This window comes from Microtus oregoni, unplaced genomic scaffold (genome assembly GCF_018167655.1).
Source record: "Microtus oregoni isolate MIOR12 unplaced genomic scaffold, Mior012 000017F_ref0000208, whole genome shotgun sequence".
Taxonomy (NCBI): Eukaryota; Metazoa; Chordata; class Mammalia; order Rodentia; family Cricetidae; genus Microtus; species Microtus oregoni.
In genome coordinates this window covers 4,149,194-4,167,669 of record NW_024543076.1, presented here as the reverse complement: position 1 = coordinate 4,167,669, position 18,476 = coordinate 4,149,194, and the positions used below count along the sequence as shown (strand labels likewise).

Genomic DNA, 18,476 nt, shown 5'->3' with positions numbered 1-18,476 from the left:
TCAGCAGGGTCCTAGGACAACTGCCACAGATTTTTTTTTCCATGAAAGGTCACAGATGAAACCAAGGGACCAGGCTGCCTCTCCACAAGATTCAACTTGCCCTCATCCTGAAGGTCCAGGCCCTCCCCAAGGCTCCCAGACATCTCTGAGCAAGATCTTGGCAGGGGGTGCAACTGCCCAAAACAGAACCCTTACCCAGTTCCATCCCACAAAAAAGCATATTCAGAGCCAGCCAAGATAGCAGAGGGCCACTTCAAACTCTGCATGTCACAGAAGCACCACCTGCCTCAGCTGTCACAGCTTCCAAAAGTCACAGCAACCAAAACAGACGACTCCTTTGATTCTCCTGCCCTTCTGTTGTTTAGCCCCTGTTCATCTCTCCCATCCTTGGTCCAGTCTAGCTGGTATGAGGGAACACGCACAATACACTAGCTGCCTTCTGCTCCCCGGAGCCCCCTTTAACCACCCAGAGGCCACAGGGACTTGATGCTGCCTCAACCACACAACTGTCCATCTGAACTTTGGGCACAATGGTCATCTCCCCAGGTATGGTCCCAGACACATCCTGGAGAGGAAGTTGGAATTTCTAGTCTGAAAGGTCTCTTGCCGACGTGCTGGTCTGCCAATGTCCTAAGCTGTTTGTGTGGCTCTGAGACTCTACTCAAGCAGGGTTTTCTGTGGAGGCCCTAACCTGCTAGACAGAATCCTGGGACTGAAGAGACAAGAGACTCCATTTGCCCTCCTCATTAGCTATGATCTCTCTGAAGGTTCATGGTTACCCATTCTACCAATAAGCATTTATTGACCACCTATTACGTGCGTCATGTTGCTCAATACAGTAGCCATTAGCCCACTGTGATGGGTGAGCACTGGAAATATGGTTCATGCAGCTGACAGCTAAAGGCCTTTTCTTCTTGTTTTAAAACAGTTTGGCTATGTATCCTCGGCTGGCCTTGAACTCACCCCGACTCAGGCTGCCTTCAGACTCACAGCCACCCAGCCTCCTGCATCATTCCCCCAAGGGCTGAGATTATAGACAAGTTCTACCGTCACATTTGTCTAATATGTTTTTCATTTCATTTCAGTGCACTTAAATGTTAAAAGCAGAAACCAGGAAGGCAGACTGCTCAGGGTGGAAGGCTCTGTGGCGCAAGCTTGAGGACATGAGTTCAACCATGAACCCGTATATAGGTAGAAGGAGAGAATCAGGTCCACAAAGCTGACCCGCAAGAACCACATGTGCTCTGTGGCATGCGAAGACCCTAACTCACACACATCACCCATATACAACGCTAATACTCGTTAATAAATTAAAAACAAATAGCAAATAACAAAACGAAAGTCACACAAGTTATAAAACTTCATTGTTTTGACAAGATTGAAAACATCCAGTTTGAGGTTGTGTTGTGCCTGTAAAATGCACACTATATTTCAACAACTTAGCTCCAGCAGATAGAGGCAGCATGGCATATCCTGAGGCTCGGTTATATGTTGGAATGACAATGTTCAGACTAGGGAAATATGCTAAGATTGATTCCACTTGTTTCTGTGTAAGTGTGCGTGTGTGCACACAAAAGTGTGGGTGGGTGCACAGCATATGAAGATCAGATATTCATGTCAAATGTCTTCTCTATCACCCTCCAGATCTATCTATCTATCTATCTATCTATCTATCTATCTATCTATCTATCTATCATCTATTGAGGCAGGACTTTCAATGAATTTGGAGCTTAGCAGTTCTACCAGGCTGGTGAGCCAGTGAGCACAAGGACCCTCTGCCTGTTTCCCCAGAGCACGATTATAGGCTCACACCACTGTTTGAAGCTTTTTAGGATGCAGAGGGTACAAACCCAGGCTCTCATGATTGTTTGGCAAGCATTTTACCAACCGAGCCTTCTTCTCAACCCCTAATTCCATTTCTTTCTTTTTCTTTCTACTCATTTTTGGGTTGGGGTGGGGGATTGCTTGGTTGATTGAATTTGTGTTTGTTTATTTTTTGTTTATCTTTTGAGACTAGGCTCCCATAACCCAAGCTAGCCTCAAACTTACTACAGTCAGAGGCTGACCTTAAACTCCTGATCTCCTGGGTATTACCACGCCCGGCTTTGATTTTAGTATTTTTTAAATACTTGCTGGTAGCCAGGCTGGCCTTTGAGTGCTAGGAGTAGAGGAGGACACGGTCACTCTTGTGTCCTTATTGTTACTCCAGAAAATGGTTAATTACACTCATGGCTTCTTTTCTGCTTCTAGTGAACAGGGCTGGTGGGCCAGTCATTTCCACAACCACATCAACACCTCAGACATTCAGCGCTGTATTTCTTTTTGTTTTTCGAGACAGGGTTTCTCTGTGTAGCTTTGGTGCCTGTCCTGGAACTAGCTCTTGTAGACCAGGCTGGTCTCGAACTCACAGAGATCCACCTGCCTCTGCCTCCCGAGTGCTGGGACTAAAGGCGTGCGCCACCACTGCCCGGCTGGCACAGTATTTCTTGAGTCTCTAAAGCTGCTGTATTTTCAAACTAAATTTTCAGGGGCTATAGTCAGTATTCAGCACCTGACATGTTGGCCACCTCTCTCCCTGTCCAAGTGCCGGGGCTGGCCCTTTCTCTGTACATGCTCACTGGAGTCCCAGACTGGCACACTCTCCATTACCTTTAACTGGCACGTTCTCTCTCCTTAGCCCTCTAATGCTCTCCTGAGATGAGCCTTCCTAGACCCCTCAGATCTAAACAGGCCACTCTCTACCTTGCTCACTTGGCCCCCATGGAGAGTGTCACCTCACACTCTGCCCTGTGGAGAGACTTAGAGACTTCAGTTGATCCCCCTAGCCTGCCCTCTGCCTGAGATTGTATCCAATCACTGACTCCCCAGACCTGAGGTCTAGGTAGGGATGCTCACAGGGCAAAGCCCAAGTCCAAGCTGGAGATGATAGTGCACCAGCGAGCCAAGTGGGGGACCACACCAGGATGTCTCAGCTCCACACGAAGATGCAGAGCGAGACTGTCTTCCTCCTGACCTTCGAATACCCCTTTCCTGCAGAGACTTCCTGAGGCCTGCTTATCATGCTAGAGGCCAGCACCCTTCCGTATCCAGAGCGAGACACCTCATCCCAGCTGGTCCCTGCTGTGCCCAGTCACTCTCTCAGTTGCCTGGGTTACCCTTTGCTCCCAAACCCTTGACCTCAAGGTCTCACTTCACCAACACCCTCAACAACATCATCCAACCTACTAACCACGCTCTGCTGCCTGCCACTCTCTCAGGACCCACCACAGGTTCTGCCCAGCCACAGGCTGTTTCACCTCCAGAAAGGAGCTGGAGGACGGGGCAGTGACAAGCGTTCAGATAACACCAGGGGGTGAAGCCGCAGGGTTCTTCAGTCCCAGTCTAAACAAGTTGAGTGACTGCCAATGGCACAGAGCACCCTGGACCCTCGGTTACCTTCCCTGCTAAAATGAGGGCGCTGGCTCTTCCCCTTCACCTCTCTTTGGGGCTAATGCAGAGATCCGGGGGAATACAGAAGAAAGGATGAGGAAGGAGGAGACCTGTGCAGGGCCCCTGGTCCTGAGGCATCTCAACAGAAACCACTTCTCTGCTGGATCTACTCTGTTCTTGTTGAAGCAGGGCAGCCATGAGGGGCCTCACTCAGGTCTCCATTTTTCTCAATCCTGCAAAACTTCTAAGACTACCAAGTCCTTCTTAGCCTCCATACCACAGACTGAGATTTCATGCAAAGTCTTCCTAGAGTTCAAGACTACTAAAGTTTCAGGACTGGGAGGACCACAGAGCACCCATTCCTACATCTCATTCTGAACGGTCATGTTTTGCTTGTTTTTTTGTTTCTGTTTCTGTTTTGTTGTCTTTGAGACAGGCCCTCGCCGTGCAGCCCACACTGGCTCTGGGCTCATATTCCTGTCTCCACCTGCCCAGTGCTAGGATCACAGGCACGCGCCACTACATCCCGACTTCTGCATGCTGTCCTCTGATCCCATGTGTGTGCCATGGCACTGATGCACCCCCACCCATAAATAAATAAATGTTTTAAAATCAGTTCCCCAGAGCAGCCGCCATCCTCAGTAAACAAGCTGATTAACCAACCTTCAAGGCCCGCTGGCCCCTATAACCTACTGTGTGCCTGGCTGAGAGGCCAAACTGGCCAAAGACAGTTAAACTTTAACTCTCTAGCGCCATGGCCTCCCGCCATCAAAACATGTCTGTTAGTAAACATTAAACTAGATTTTTTTTTTTTTTGCTTTCTCCAAAAATCTCTGCCTGAGTTTTTCAGCTGCAAAGTGGCATCCAATAACCCACCCCTTCACTATGATCAAACATAGCCAGGCACCAGCTTGATACATCTGCTTGGAGTCCATGTGACACGGAGAAAAAGATGACACCATCAACTCCATAAACCAACAGAGATGGCAGGCCCACTGCCTCCCGCAGCAAGCTGGCACAGCAACCCACTGAGTTAAACACTTCTGACATCTGTTCCGAAGTATGGGAGCAAGGGAAGGAGATGAAGCTGACTTCGAGAACCATGAATCATGCCAGCTTGGACTACCACTGCACACAGAGGCTAGCTCCAATGCCTGGGGCATAGAGACCCCAGGCCAATCCACCCACTGGGCTCACTAAATTTTCTAGGTGCAGATGTTAAGTGATTAGGCCTGTATTCATGACAACAGGCATCCCTTACATGATGCTGAGGAAGAAACGTGCCAGCAGATAGATAACTGAATCAAAGTTCCTGCCATTCTGCTCTCCAGCCCCAGACCACAACCTGCATGCATGCACACGCACACAGACACACACAGACACACACAGACACACACACACACACACACACACATTTTCTGACTAAGGTTTTACAGACTCCCAGGGGGGTCTTTTAGTGGGCGGAGGCCAGGTTACAGCAGCCTGTGCCCTACACAGAGGTGGCCAGCTCCAATAGCGCAGGTAGCACCGGAGAAGGTGTCATCTTTGAAATCCCCAGGAGGCCCTGCTGCTCCTTCATCTCAGGTGCAAGGGCAAAAAGGGGATAGTGTATTTCCCTCCACCCTTCATGATCATCTCTCCACAGAGGAGTGTTCCCAGTTCCTGCCCTTTCTCCCCACACATGCCCCTCACTGCAGAGCAAAGCAGTGGCTTCCCCTCCCCAACCCATCTCTTGCCTCCAAAACCCAAAGAGGAGACATTGTCACCGAGCTAAGACCATCTACACAGCAGCCCTGGGGTCCTCTGTCCTCAGGATCCTCTTAAAAACAGGGAAGCACAGGCCACAGTGGCGTTTCTCACCAAAGGAGTGAAAATGGGTGGAGCCCAGCAAGGAAAGAGTCCCAGACAGGAGCTTGTCTGTCTTCCTTGTCTCAGAGAAAGGACAGAGCCTTGGAACTTGGTCCTCTGCAGGTAAGGGTGTTGAGCTGGCACTTTTGCTCGCCCTCTATGAGTGCCCCTCATAGACCCTATTTGGTCCATCCCTGACAGGGATGCGTAGCCATCTCTTACCTTCATCCCTCTTGCGCTTGTTGGTGTCGGCACTGGGGGACGTGATGCCCAAGATGCCACTGATGGAGTATGAGGAGCCTGCAGAGTCGGTGCTCACCGATGACACCTGCGTCACTGAGCCTGTTGACACTGTAGAAGGAGAGGGGTGTGGGCCTGTCACAAGGGTGCTCACTAGAAGACACGGGGCTGGGTACAACTGCCACAGACCCAGCAGAAAGGAGTGCAAGCACAGAATAAAAAGGGAATTGCTGCTGCCAGGTGGTGGTAGCGCACACCTTTAATCCCAGCACTGGGGAGGCAGAGGCAGGCAGATTTCTGTGAGTTCGAGGCCAGCCTGGTCTACAAGAGCGAGTTCCAGGATAGGCTCCAAAGCTAGAGAAACCCTGTCTCAAAAAACTAACTAACTAACTAAATAAATAAATAAATAAATAAATACAGGGAATTGCTAAGATCTCTGCCAGTCCAAGGGTTCAGGAGACAGGAGGGCACTGGAGGAGGGCAGCTGATGCCACCTCCAATGCCAGGAAAAGACCTAGATGCATACTTGAATCACGTTCATCTCTGCTTACATTCCAGCCATGCCTGCATACAGATAGTCTTAGAGAGTAAATAACGTGTAATAAATGAATGCCCTCCACCGTGAAATATGGAGAAAGACAACATGTCCCCCTCCCACTGCCACCCCGCTTTTCACTTGCCCGTTGCAGCACCCCAGGGTGCTACTGATTGTTTTACTGTTCGCCAAATGAGGGGAGTTGGTTTCATATGGTGAAGAGCTTCAAAGTAGTCTAGCTACGCAGCACTCACAGCTATCCTCAGGTCTAAACTTTCCCTTCCTGGAAGGGGAAACAGGGGTGGTGATTTACTGTAGCCAGGGCCAGGTCTCTAAGTCCCAGAGGGAAAAAGAGGAGGGACTTAAGCAAGTTTCACAATGACTAGAGTCCAGGGGACCTATGAAGGTCCTCTCTAGCTATGGGCTGGATTTCCACTTATGAGATGTGGGGGTTCTTCCTCTCTTCATTGACACTAGTAGATCGCTCTCACACACCTCTCCCTGAGCCGCCAACTGGAAGCAGATGGAGCCTTTACTCTGCAGAGCAGGGCACGGGTGGAGGAATAAGCCACTTTTCCATGGAGCAGAGGCAGTCTCTGGCTCCAGAGACCTACAGGGTACAGGGCCTTTCTTTTCACATTCAAGCTTGAGCTTAGATCTCCCTTAAGAAACACCAATGCAGCCGGGCGGTGGTGGCGCACGCCTTTAAGCCCAGCACTTTGGAGGCAGAGGCAGGCTGATCTCTGTGACTTTGAGACCAGCCTGGTCTACAAGAGCTAGTTCCAGGACAGGCTCCAAAACCACAGAGAAACCTTGTCTCGAAAAACCAAAAAAATTAAAAAAAAAAACAAAAAAATAAACACCAATGCAGAAATTGTGAACTTCCCTTTCCCTTTACCAGAAAAAAAAAAGGCTCCTCAAAATAGATGTATGCAAATCCCATGACCTCTCTGTATTGAGGTGCAAGAACAAAGGAGTAAAGAGACCACTTGGCGCGTCAACAGCCACGCGGAAAACAAGGTTGGCTGTGTCCCTGACAGAACGGATGACACTTGGTTACGTATTTTGCAGTCACACTGGGAACAGAGGACTCAGGTTCCAGTTCTGTCTTCACACAGGACTTTAGAGTAGTCACTGAACCTGTGAGCTCCAACTGTCATTGATGCTCAACAAGTCTGGAAACTATATGAAGCTGCATACATGTGAGATAAAGTTTTCATAGAAATTTCTGGGATAAAACAAATCACTCTGCTGAATTACTGTAGAATTATTCCTGTAATGCTACTGAGGGATAGTTTGATTCTTTTTCATGCTATGTGCTCTGAAACAGTTAAAGCCACAAGTGAAATCTCAATCACAAACACCCTCCACCACCACACTCAGGAAGCCCTTCTCAGCCCTGTCTTTCCATCCAGGAGAGAGATGGCCCCTTCCTGCTACTCATGTAGACCTGTTTCCTGGGCTTTGGTGTTCTGTTTTGTTGGTGTTTTCATTTGTTTTTTGTTTGTTTGTTTGTTTGTTTTGTTTTTCAAACTCCCTTCCCACATTCTTCCATGGGACTGAAAGCCCTCGAGGACAGGGACTTTTGTCTGGCATTGCTCCCCAACCCCAGGGTTCTCATAGCAAGGGCATAGTAAAGTCTGTCTAATGGCAGTACAGAATGAAGAATGGTCGTGGGCAGAGAGGACTTCTATCTTACCTTCCTTCAAAGAGCCACCCTTGGGGAAATCAGAAATCACAGGGAACACCCATTTTGTATCCCTTCCCCATACAATAAGGCAGAAACTGATGCTCAGAGGTGAGACACTGGTCTAGTTGACTGGGTGAGCTAATGACAGAATTAGAGCAATAAGTCAGGTCTCTGCCAGAAGTTCAGGTTTTTCTTTAAAGAAAAAATGGCAGTGGAGGCAGGAGAGAAGGCTCACTGGCTAAGAGCACTTGCTAAGAGAACTTCCAGAGGACCTGAGTTCAGTTGCCAGAACCCATATCAAATAGCTTGACTGCCTTTAACTCCAGATCCAAAGACTCCATTGCCCTCTTCTGGTCTCCTCAAGGAAGCACACACACATTTCACATACACACCTGGCAGTGATAAATGCACTGAATACTGCACAACCTAAGATACAGTGCTGCAGAATTCTTGGGGTCTGTGGTACCCGAATCAGCAGACGCCTACTGAATAGCCACCTGCTTCCTTACAGTAAAGCAACTTTCCCCCAGCAACCCAGAAGTATCCCCTTGTGCCAAGTGGAGAAATGACATCAAGAACTGCCTTGATTATCAATGTCATTTTCAACTCCTCTTAGAAGAGGAAGCAAGCAAAAAGTTTAGACTTTGGAGTGTGACAAGTTAGGAGTCCACCCTTATGAATCATGGTGGCTTAGACTTCCCCTGGACCTCAGAAACCCCACAGGCAGCCCTCAACAGTTGGCAGCGCACGAGAGAGTGAAGCAAGAGAGGAAAAAAGTTTGGAAAGTTTTGCTACATCTTCACTCAAGACTGCAAGTGCACAAAGAACTGCAGAAGGCTGGTTATAAAAGAAAAAAACACACATTCAAAACTACTTACTGGCTAATGATGCAGAAAATGTTATGAATAAGTATCCCTTTCTTGATTTATTACTTTAATTATCTGACATTCTATAGACCCCCATTAGTGGATTTTTTTTGGCTTAGATTTCAATTTTCTGTCTCCTGGTGAAAGCTATTTATCATAATAATCAGTAAAATTCAAAACCTTTTAGCGGTATTTATAAAATTCATTTGCCAGGTTCAGCCCTTGGAGAATGACAAAGAGAGAGCATTAGGACGCGTGTGAAGTGTTTTATGCAGAATTATCTGTCCATAAGAATGATTAAAAGTTCTTTAGAATATTTGGAGCCCATTAGATTTTCAAATTTTTTTTAAAAAGTTCTTACCTATGCTGTGACTGGAAGCTGGGACTGCCTGGTTGGGGGGCTGCTGTACTTTTGTCCGGATGATCCTGTAGGCAGTTAGGGGGGAAAAAAGAAAAACAAATGACTATTTACCATTGAGAAGGAAAGAGAGAGACCCTGAGGCTGGGGAGTGGCTCCCTTGGTAGAGTGCTCACCTAGCATGAGCAAAGCCTTGGACTCCACCCCTAGCAAGGATGGAGCTGTGTGTGTTGGTACCACACCCACAGTCCCAGCACTAGGGAGGAGGGAGAGGGAAGGAAATCAGAAGTTCAAAGTTATCCTCAGCTACATAGCAAGTCCAAACCTAGTGTAGTATACATGAGCCCCTATTTAAAAAAAAAAAAGAAAGAAGAAGAAGGAGGAGGAGGAGGAGGAGGAGGTGGTGGTGGAGGAGGAGGGGGAGGAAGAGGAGAAGGAGGAGGAGGAGAAGGAGGAGGAGGAAGAGTGAAAAAGAAATCTTAGCTAGTTTTGCAGAGATACAGCAAAGGGGCCAGGCCGGGGTGGGAGATAATGGCCCGGACTGGGAACTGTGAGTTCCGAGAAGTTTTCTCCCTGGGTGTCTTTGGATGGTTGGCATCACCCTGAACCCTCGGTGCCTCTCTGTTCAGTTTTTTTATTTTCTTTGTTTTGGTTTGTTAGGTTTTCTGAGGCAGAATCTCATGTAACTCAGACTAGACTCAAGCTCCCTATCTACCCAAGGCTATCCTTGAAATCCTGAGCTTCCTGACTCTCCTAGGTGCTGGGATTACAGGTGTGCACTACCACACCTGGCTGAGTGACTCCTTTTCTGAAGAAAGAAGCTGATGGGCTCCTGGTCCAAGTGGGCTGAGCTGGCTCTCAGGTATATTTTCAGCCCCACCAGAGACTCTTCCCCTCACTAGAGCTCAGCTTCCACCTGCAGGACTAAAGAACTGAACCTGTCTGTCCTCTGTTAGGGCTCTCGTGTTGCTTTCTTCGCCCTAAAGACTCCACAAATAAGATTAATACACCCACCCACCAGGGAAATTAACTAGAAAGGATGTGCTTGACAAACTCTGTAGAAAGTTTCCAGCTGTGGTCTCTGAGAGACCGAAGATTCCGGTTCCCTGGCCGGAGCAGCCTTCAGGGCCGCCTTAGCAAAGGTGCAAACTGACCACAGAGCACAGAACCCAAGTTCACACCAGAACCACAAAGGATGGAGACGCCCCAACTACTGCCAAAGATTCAGGAGCAGGTTCAACAGACTGCACACTTGCACAACCAAAACTTTATTCAATTAAAACCAACAAACTTTATAGAAAGGACCCACGCAGCTAGAGCCAGGAGTGTCCCAGAATCCTTGTTGTGGTTCTGACATGAACCTGAGTCCATTTCACTGTGGGCCTCAGCACAACCGGGGAGTTCCCCTAGGTCGTTCTCCACTTGTTTAAGTAATCAAATACTCTTCATAAACAATGAAAACCTTGCATGAAGGCTTGCTGTATTTAAGCAGTAAAGGCATCAGTGACTTCCCTGTGCCCAGAGTCTGGCAACACTGACACCCTGCAGGCGCTTGGGGAACCTTAGTGAAGACTTCCAGCAGGACCCACACATGGGGCCTCCAGGAGACCAGGGCACATAATAAAATGGTGACTTTCTCAAGAAAAGCGCTGTTCCAAACTATTACTTGGTAGAATTTTAAGTCATTGTTAAAGTACCGTGTGTTCATTATAGACTACTATTTACATGCCTGTATATGTGTGCATGTCTGCATGTTCCTGTGTGTGCCTGTGAATAGTGTGTGAGTATGTGTAAAGGCCAAAAGACAACCTCAGATGTTGTTACTGGGCTAGGCTGGTGGCTCCAGAGATCTGCCTGTGTCTGTTACAATGGAGCTGGGAATGTAAGTGTGTGTGTGTGTGTGTGTGTGTGTGTGTGTGTGAGAGAGAGAGAGAGAGAGAGAGAGAGAGAGAGAGAGAGAGAGACAGAGACAGAGACAGAGACAGAGACAGAAAGAGAGACAGAGAGAGACAGAAAGATAGAGAAATAGAAAGAGAGAGACAGAAGAGACAGATAGAAAGAGAGACAGAGAGGAAAATGATAAACAGGCAGACAGACAGAAAGAGCACAATTTTCTGGAGTCTGTCCTGTCCTTAACCATATGTGCTCCAAGGATCAAAAATCCTCAGGTTGGCAGCAGGCACCATTGCTGGCTGAGCCATTCCACAGAACTCTACTCAGCTTTTGTAAATGTGGATTCCGAGGAATCAAACTTAGGTCCCTGCTTGCACAGGGCAAGTCCTTCACCTTCTGAGCCATCTCCCCATGCAGACAATGTGGATGACATGGGGACATATAAAGACAATCTCTATCAGACATGGTGCTGCATGGCTGTAATCCCAGCACTTAGGAAGCTGAGACACAAGATTGAAAGTTCGAGGCCAGCCTGAACTATATATTGAGACCCCTATCTCAAAAAAACAGGGGAGGAAATCACTGACACTGGATACGTTATTATGCCCACATTCCTGCTGCTGTATGAAGACACCATTTCCCACCAACAAATCAGAACCAAGCTGTGCACAGTTTCATGTCTTGCATTTTTCACACGGCATTCCACCAGGAACTCTTCACATGCCGAACCATTGCATCTAAATGCTCATTTTGAGGCTGCCCCGGGTTTCCAGCTTCTGCTGAAAGTGGCAGGTGCCTCCCATTAACCTCACTAGATGGCCAGCCCTGCCCGGCCTGACCTTACAGCTTGGCATAGGCACCCAGGGCACTTGGCATCGTTAGCTGATATCTTGGAATAGACTTGTTCATTCGATGCTATAAGCCTAATCGTAGAGCATTTGTGCTTGGCCCCGTTAGTGAAGTCATCTGCCCTTTTCTGATGAGTCAGCTTAAACACCTCCTCAAATGCAGCCAACATGTGCACACATCTGTTTGTCTGTCACAATATTTAAAATAATTGTTTCCACTTGGCAAACACAGAATATATAAAACAAAGACCTGGAAGCAATAATTCCTTGACCTCTTGAATTATGTTGCTACCCAACCTAGTTGAGTTTTTATTTTTTTAAGATCACATGGTGAGTGTGTGTGCACGCGCGCGCACACACACACCTCAGAACAATTTGCAGGAGTCGCCACCTTCCCCCTTGTGGGTCGAAGGGATCAAACTTAGGTTGTCAGACTTAGTGACAAGTCACTACCTGCTGAGCCATCCTGCCAGCCTTGATCTAATTTTTCTGTGTGTGTCTACAGATGCAGCAGATGAGTGAGCATTCAGAGATGCTAGATATATGTTCAATTTCCTACTGAAGTCCAACATAAATCCCTGCATTTTTATGAAATTTGCCGAGAAACAAAACAATGTACATATTTTCACATTTCTTTTCAAATACCTGTAAACCACTGGCAAAGCATTATGAAAGGCCATAAACCATTAACAGGCCTCTTGCAGCACAGGGAGGAAGCAAACAGACCCCAGAACCAAAGTGCTGGCACTCAATCCAGCCTTCAGTTTCTTTTGCTCATCTGAAAAATGGGAGCAAAAATCATTCCTACACCATGGAATTATTATTATTAGGGCTGAATTAATAAACTACTGAGATGTGGCCGATCCATATCAAATGTCCAATAAATGTCACATGTCATCATCCTCATTACCGTCTTCATAATGACGAACGAGCAGCTTCAACTTTAAAGCATTCAGATGCTTCCCATTTGCCTAAGGCACAGGGAGCAAGTGTGATACCTCACCCAGGAGGCTGAGGCAGGAGGATTCTGAGCTCAAGGCCAGCCTGGGTTTCATAGTGAGACCATTTCTAAAGTAAACGAACAAGACCCATCCTATAGTGCTAAGCATAAGCATGGCCCAAGATAACACAACAGACATACAGATGAGGAGACTGAAGTCCAGCACGCTCCAGTGATCTAGCCAGGGTCACACAGCACAGGGCCAGCCCAGACTCCTAGCACCCAGGCCTGAGCACTTTCCCCTGAGCTACATTTGGAGGAAGCCATCCCTCTGCTAACCACATCCTGCATGAAACATAGAAACCTTTTTTCAGAATCTAAATGATTTTTACATTATAAGCATTTAAGGATTCCATTTCAGCATCCTTCCTCCCTTTTGAAAAACTAAGTCTCCCTGACCACATCTGCCATGATCTCTCGCACAGTTTTACTGGAAGAGATCCTTGCAGTGAATTGGAAAAGGTGAGATGGGGGCTCGGATGTAGCTGGATACTACGGTTCTCGCCTATCACACACGTACACAGTGCTGCCTTCAGGCTCCAGGACCACCTAAGCTGGGTGTGATCCCAGTACACTGAGGTAAAGGTAGAAGGGCCAGAAACTCAAGATCATCTTTGGCTACATAGCAAGTTGAAGGCCGGTGTAGGTTATATGAAACTCTGTCTCAAAAGAGGCGCGAGGGGCTGAGGGGACGAGGAGATAGCTCAGCTATTGATTGTTTGCCATGCAAACATGAGGACCAGAGTTCAGAACCCAGGGAGACTCGTGTGCATGCTGGGTGGCCTGTCCACAATTCCAGCCTCAGAAGGTAGAGAACAGAGGATGACCATGGCACGATGGCTACTTAGACTGATCGTTAGCAAGCTTTGGGTTCAACTGAGAGACCCTGCCTTAGTCAACAAGGTAGGAAACTGAGGATGATTTCTGACATCAAACTCCAACTTCCACATGCACATACATACACACCACACACACACACATAGCTAAAGAGGAGAGAGAGAGAGAGCCACTGAAGGAACTCCAGCCAGCCTGAGCACGGCCGCCATGGCTCTTGCAGGTTGGGACTGGTTGGCTATGGGTGTCTTGTACCAAATACTGGTCCCCTTAACCACACTGCTAAAGCTACCGTCAACACAGAGATGCACGGGCCATCAGCTACACTGAGAATCCAAAAGTCTAGGACTAAACTGGGTGTATCCACAGCCGCACTGAAGCCTGCCACCGGCATGAAGAAGGAAGAAGGGGAGTGAGGGAACGTCTCAGAATATTTGCTGCCAAAGTCAAGGTTAAAAAGCAGAAGTAAGAAGCCGGGCGGTGGTGGCGCACGCCTTTAATCCCAGCACTCGGGAGGCAGAGGCAGGCGGATCTCTGTGAGTTCGAGACCAGCCTGGTCTACAAGAGCTAGTTCCAGGACAGGCTCCAAAACCACAGAGAAACCCTGTCTCGAAAAACCAAAAAAAAAAAAAAAAAAAAAAAAAAAAAAAAAAAAAAAAAAAGCAGAAGTAAGGCTGGCATGGGAGTACATGCCTGCAATCCCAGCACTCAGGAGGTCAAGGCAGGTGTATTGGCAGTCGCAGACCTGTCTGCACCACAGGGTGAGCCCCTGCCTCCAACAAACAAAACAAAAAAAAAATAAAGTGGTTAACAAACTACCACTCAGCAGGCTGCCTCCAGCTCCTGCAGATTGTTTTATTGTTGTTTACTGAATAAATAATAAGTATGTGTAAGTTTTGAGCTCTTCCATAGAAACCTGACCTGAACCAGTAATGCTGGCCCCACTTTCCCACATGCATGCCTACCAATTAGTGCCAACCAGAGCTGGTCTCCCTCGGCCGGGAATGCCACTTGTCCCAGCACTTGGCCACTAGTTTAGGAGCCACAGAACTGGGACAGAAAAGGGAGGACCCCACTCCGCCCACCATTTCAGTAAGCTCTGAGATGGCCACCTCCAGTTGACACCCTGCCTGGACTACAGGACTCTCCAGTGTGGCAGCGCAGCATCCCAGAAAGTCCCCACCAGCCCGGCAGAAGTGCTTCAGTGATATCTGGCTCCACATCAGCCCTGTTTCCAGAGGAAGTTCCTGCAGACAGCAGGATGGCACCTGCCTCTAGGGGTGAGCGGTAGCGAGGACGCTGTGGCCCCTAGGATAACTATAAATACAGATATCGCCTCTCTGACTGTTTAAAACAGGAATAGTGAGACTTCGCCTTGGTGGGAGCACGGCTAGGAGAGAGCTATGGACTATATTTCTTTTGACCCTTGCAAGCTGGTTATCTGAAGGTGCATCATTCTCAATGCAGCGGGCTCTGCCTTCCTATAAAAAATAAAAGCAGTTCTGCAGTGGATGGCATAGACTTTCCAGTGAGATTGGGGTCAGGGGGTGCACTGGTAAGAGACTGCATCACGTTTGGGGCACTCTCACTGAAGGTGCAGTGAGGAGCCCCCGAGTGGAGCACTGCCAAGAGCTGGGGATCCCAGGGATCGGCAGTCAGCAAAGCATACCATGATGCCCTGAAATAGGGAAAGAATGGGGGCGTCTCCTCCTGGCCTCCTTCCCACAGGCCTCATCTTATCATTGGTTCTACTCTGGTCTCCATCTCAATCACTTTTCCCATCTGAGCCTCAGCGCTACACCTGCCTCAGGACAACAGGTCTGAGGGTTGTGGGAGACCACAGATAGAGAGGCCATGTGGGGACACAATAACTGACCACATGTGTGGCCTAAGATACTCAGGAAGTCCCAGAATCTAGCCATGGCCCATCGCCAGCAGCAGAACCTCCAGCAGCACAGTTCTAGACACACAAAATCAGACGTGCCAGGCAGTCCTGGGCCACTCATTCAAGTCCACCCTCCAGGGCCTTTGCCACGTCTGTAACTACTTCTTGCTTTGCTTTACGTGTCTCTTTGAAATGATTTACTCTGGACTTAAATGTAGTTTAAATCACACTTGTTTATTTATTTCCACTAAACTTTCACTGGAAAGGTGGCTCGGATCTCTGATTTGCCACCTCTCTGTTCTGATAGCAGAATGCTATCATTCTGAAATGCAATTTACTTTTAAAAATAAAAAAACAATAACCTGGATACCCAGAAAAAAATCAAGTTTGTTCTGTGTCCAGGAAATCCTGTAAGGAGTCAGGTGTGGAGAACTCACAACTGTAACCTTTCGTAACTCAGAGAAAAAAAAAAAACAGACTCTACACCCCTCACCCCAGACCCCTGGTTTTGTCCCTTCCTCCTCAGGTCTACCTGCCTGGGCAAATCTAAAAGGATTGCACCCAATTTTTGTCTTCTTCAGCACCTTGCAAGACGGCAGGGCCTCAGTAGGGATTGGGTCGATGAATTAGCAGGACTTAAAATGCCAGCACATCCATCCCATGGTGATGCTGGGCATCTGGGCCCACCGTGCTGCCATCGGGATCAGAGGAGACCTCCTCTTTCTCTCAAGAGTGGGTAATTCTCTGTGCTCAGGCAGGCTCAGCACTAGCCGCAGTAGGGTGTGACTCTGGAGAAATCAGAATGGTTCAATTCCAGGATGCCCTACTTCTTTTTCTAATGTGTGTTTTAGAGAACAAATGTCTCTGTTCAGCTCACCATTCCATCCCCGACTGTGAGCTTCTCGGTTTAATTGTTTATTTCTTTGGGTTTTTGAGGCAGGATCTCAAGTCTCTCACTTCAACTCTCCATGTCGCCCAAGGATGATGGGAAATCTACTGTAATTCCAGATAGTGGGATTAGAGAACTGTACCACTACATCAGGTTTAAGAGGTACTAGGGATGTACCGCAGGGCTTCCTGCACGCAAAACAAGCAGTCTACCAACCGAGCTATACCCGTTGCTCCTGCCTGCATGCTTACATGGGTCAGAGACTGCACTATTTATAATAGAAAATTACCTTCTCCAGGCGGTGGTACATCTATAAACCCAGCATTCAGGAAGCTGAGACAGGAGGATCATTTCAAGCACATAGCAAGTTCCAGATCAAGTAGAGATACGGAGTCTACTAATCAAGTAGAGATTCTGCCCCATTAAAAAGGAAAGGAAGAGAAAGAGAGGGAGAGGGAGAGGGAGAAAGAAAGGAAGGAAAATTTTCTTCTAGAATGTAATTTTCATTTTATGTAGTATTTTATTTTTTGAGTTGGGGGTCTTGCTATGTAGCCCAGGCTGGCCTCAAAATCACTGTTTCCCCAGCCTCCAGAGTGCTTGGATTACACAGATGTATTACCACATCTATTCCAAGTCAGAAAATGATTTTTAAAGCTCTGATGGTATCGGGCAATATGCTTTGGATCAGCCTAAGGGAGAGAGAAGAAAGGAAACCATGTGAACTCCAGGAAAACGCTATTCCTGGCACCATGGTGGAATAGGCTTTTGTCTCTCCGTGGGCGAGAGCTGAGGGTGGGAGCAGGCATCTTTTTTACTCTGACGCACCTGATATCCCTGAAGACCTACACTAGAATCATTAGAAAACCAACATTAGAGCCCTGGGCTCTCAGAAAAACACAACACAACACACACACACACACACACACTCACACTCGGGCTCACACAAGATTTTGCTGAGATCTCACTTCACTTCGGCAGCAGGGTTAGAACAAAGAGCTGCATGTCCCCAGCCCAAAGGGAACTTCGTTTCCCACACCTTGTGCTTCAACCTCTGTCCAAACTGGAGGCTGGACTGTCTGCCTGGGAGCCTCTGAGATGAGTTATCACTCAGACCTAGAGCCCCTGGCAGGGACAGGGTGTTTCTGAAGACCTGATCAGGGCAGTTTATACTATATGATCTACACAGGTACATAGTGAACTGGGTGATGCCAATCACTCCTGGCTCAGAAAACTCAAGTGGCCTGGGTGTTTGGCACAGTGTCCTCTCCCTCAGCTGAGAAGTCCTGTCCCTTTTAGAGAGGAGAAAGGTAACAGAGTCCAGCAAGCACCATTGTTCTCCCTGTTCACCTTCCCAAGGAGAACAAGCAGATCTTCAGAGAGGGGGAGCAGGGATCCTTCAGTAGGCTAGCCCCAGCCCGCCCTGCCCTCACCTGTTGATGGAGCTGACGCTGGGCACTGTGTCATTGTCACAGACTCGCTCTGCCAGCAGCCGGTCCCTGATCTCCCAGGCAAACATGGTAGGATTTTGGCGTTTATACTCAGCGATTTTTTCCACCACTTTGGGAGTGGCAACCTTTGGTTTGGATCCACCAATCACCCCCGGCTTGATGCTTCCTGTTTCATAATACCTAGACCCAAGAGAAAAAGGCCACAGTTAGCCATGGGAGCCCAGAAGAAAGGGCCATAGTCAGCCACAGGAGCCTGCAAAGTGGATGGACATTTGAAAGTGTGATTTAAGATGTGCTGAAAATATAAACAGCAAATCAGATTTTTAAATGTAGTACCAAAAGCTACTAAATAGCTCGATAATCTTTTAAATTGTATGTCTTAAAAAATTGTATTTTTATGTGCATGCATGTGTGCATGTGTGTGCCAAGCTCAGAAAGCAACTCCGTCCACCAAGGAGTGCCAGGGATCGACACCTAGCCACTATGCTTGGCAGCAAGCGCTTTGATCCACTGAGCTATCTGACCGGCCCACTAACCATTTTCATATTGGTTGTATGTTGAAATGACAATCTGTACGCATTGGGTTAAATAAAATTCATAATTAAAATAAATCATACTAGTTTCACTTTCCTAAGTAGTCTATGAGAAAATTTCAAACGGCCCACATGGCTCATATTACATTTTATAATATAATTATAAAAATACATATATTG

At 47.7% G+C, this 18,476-nt stretch overlaps 1 protein-coding gene across 1 annotated transcript in view; it reads right to left on the bottom strand.

The window, feature by feature from the left end:
- The window catches only part of Pax5 (paired box 5), a 176,128-nt gene that overhangs the window by 139,668 nt on the left and 17,984 nt on the right, over positions 1 to 18,476 (bottom strand). Inside the window, exons 3-5 of the mRNA XM_041667866.1 lie at positions 17,746 to 17,943; positions 8,970 to 9,034; positions 5,500 to 5,628 (exon numbers count right to left, since the gene is read on the bottom strand). Coding sequence (XP_041523800.1) covers positions 5,500 to 5,628; positions 8,970 to 9,034; positions 17,746 to 17,943 — 392 coding nt within the window. The remainder of the gene's footprint in view (positions 1 to 5,499; positions 5,629 to 8,969; positions 9,035 to 17,745; positions 17,944 to 18,476) is intronic.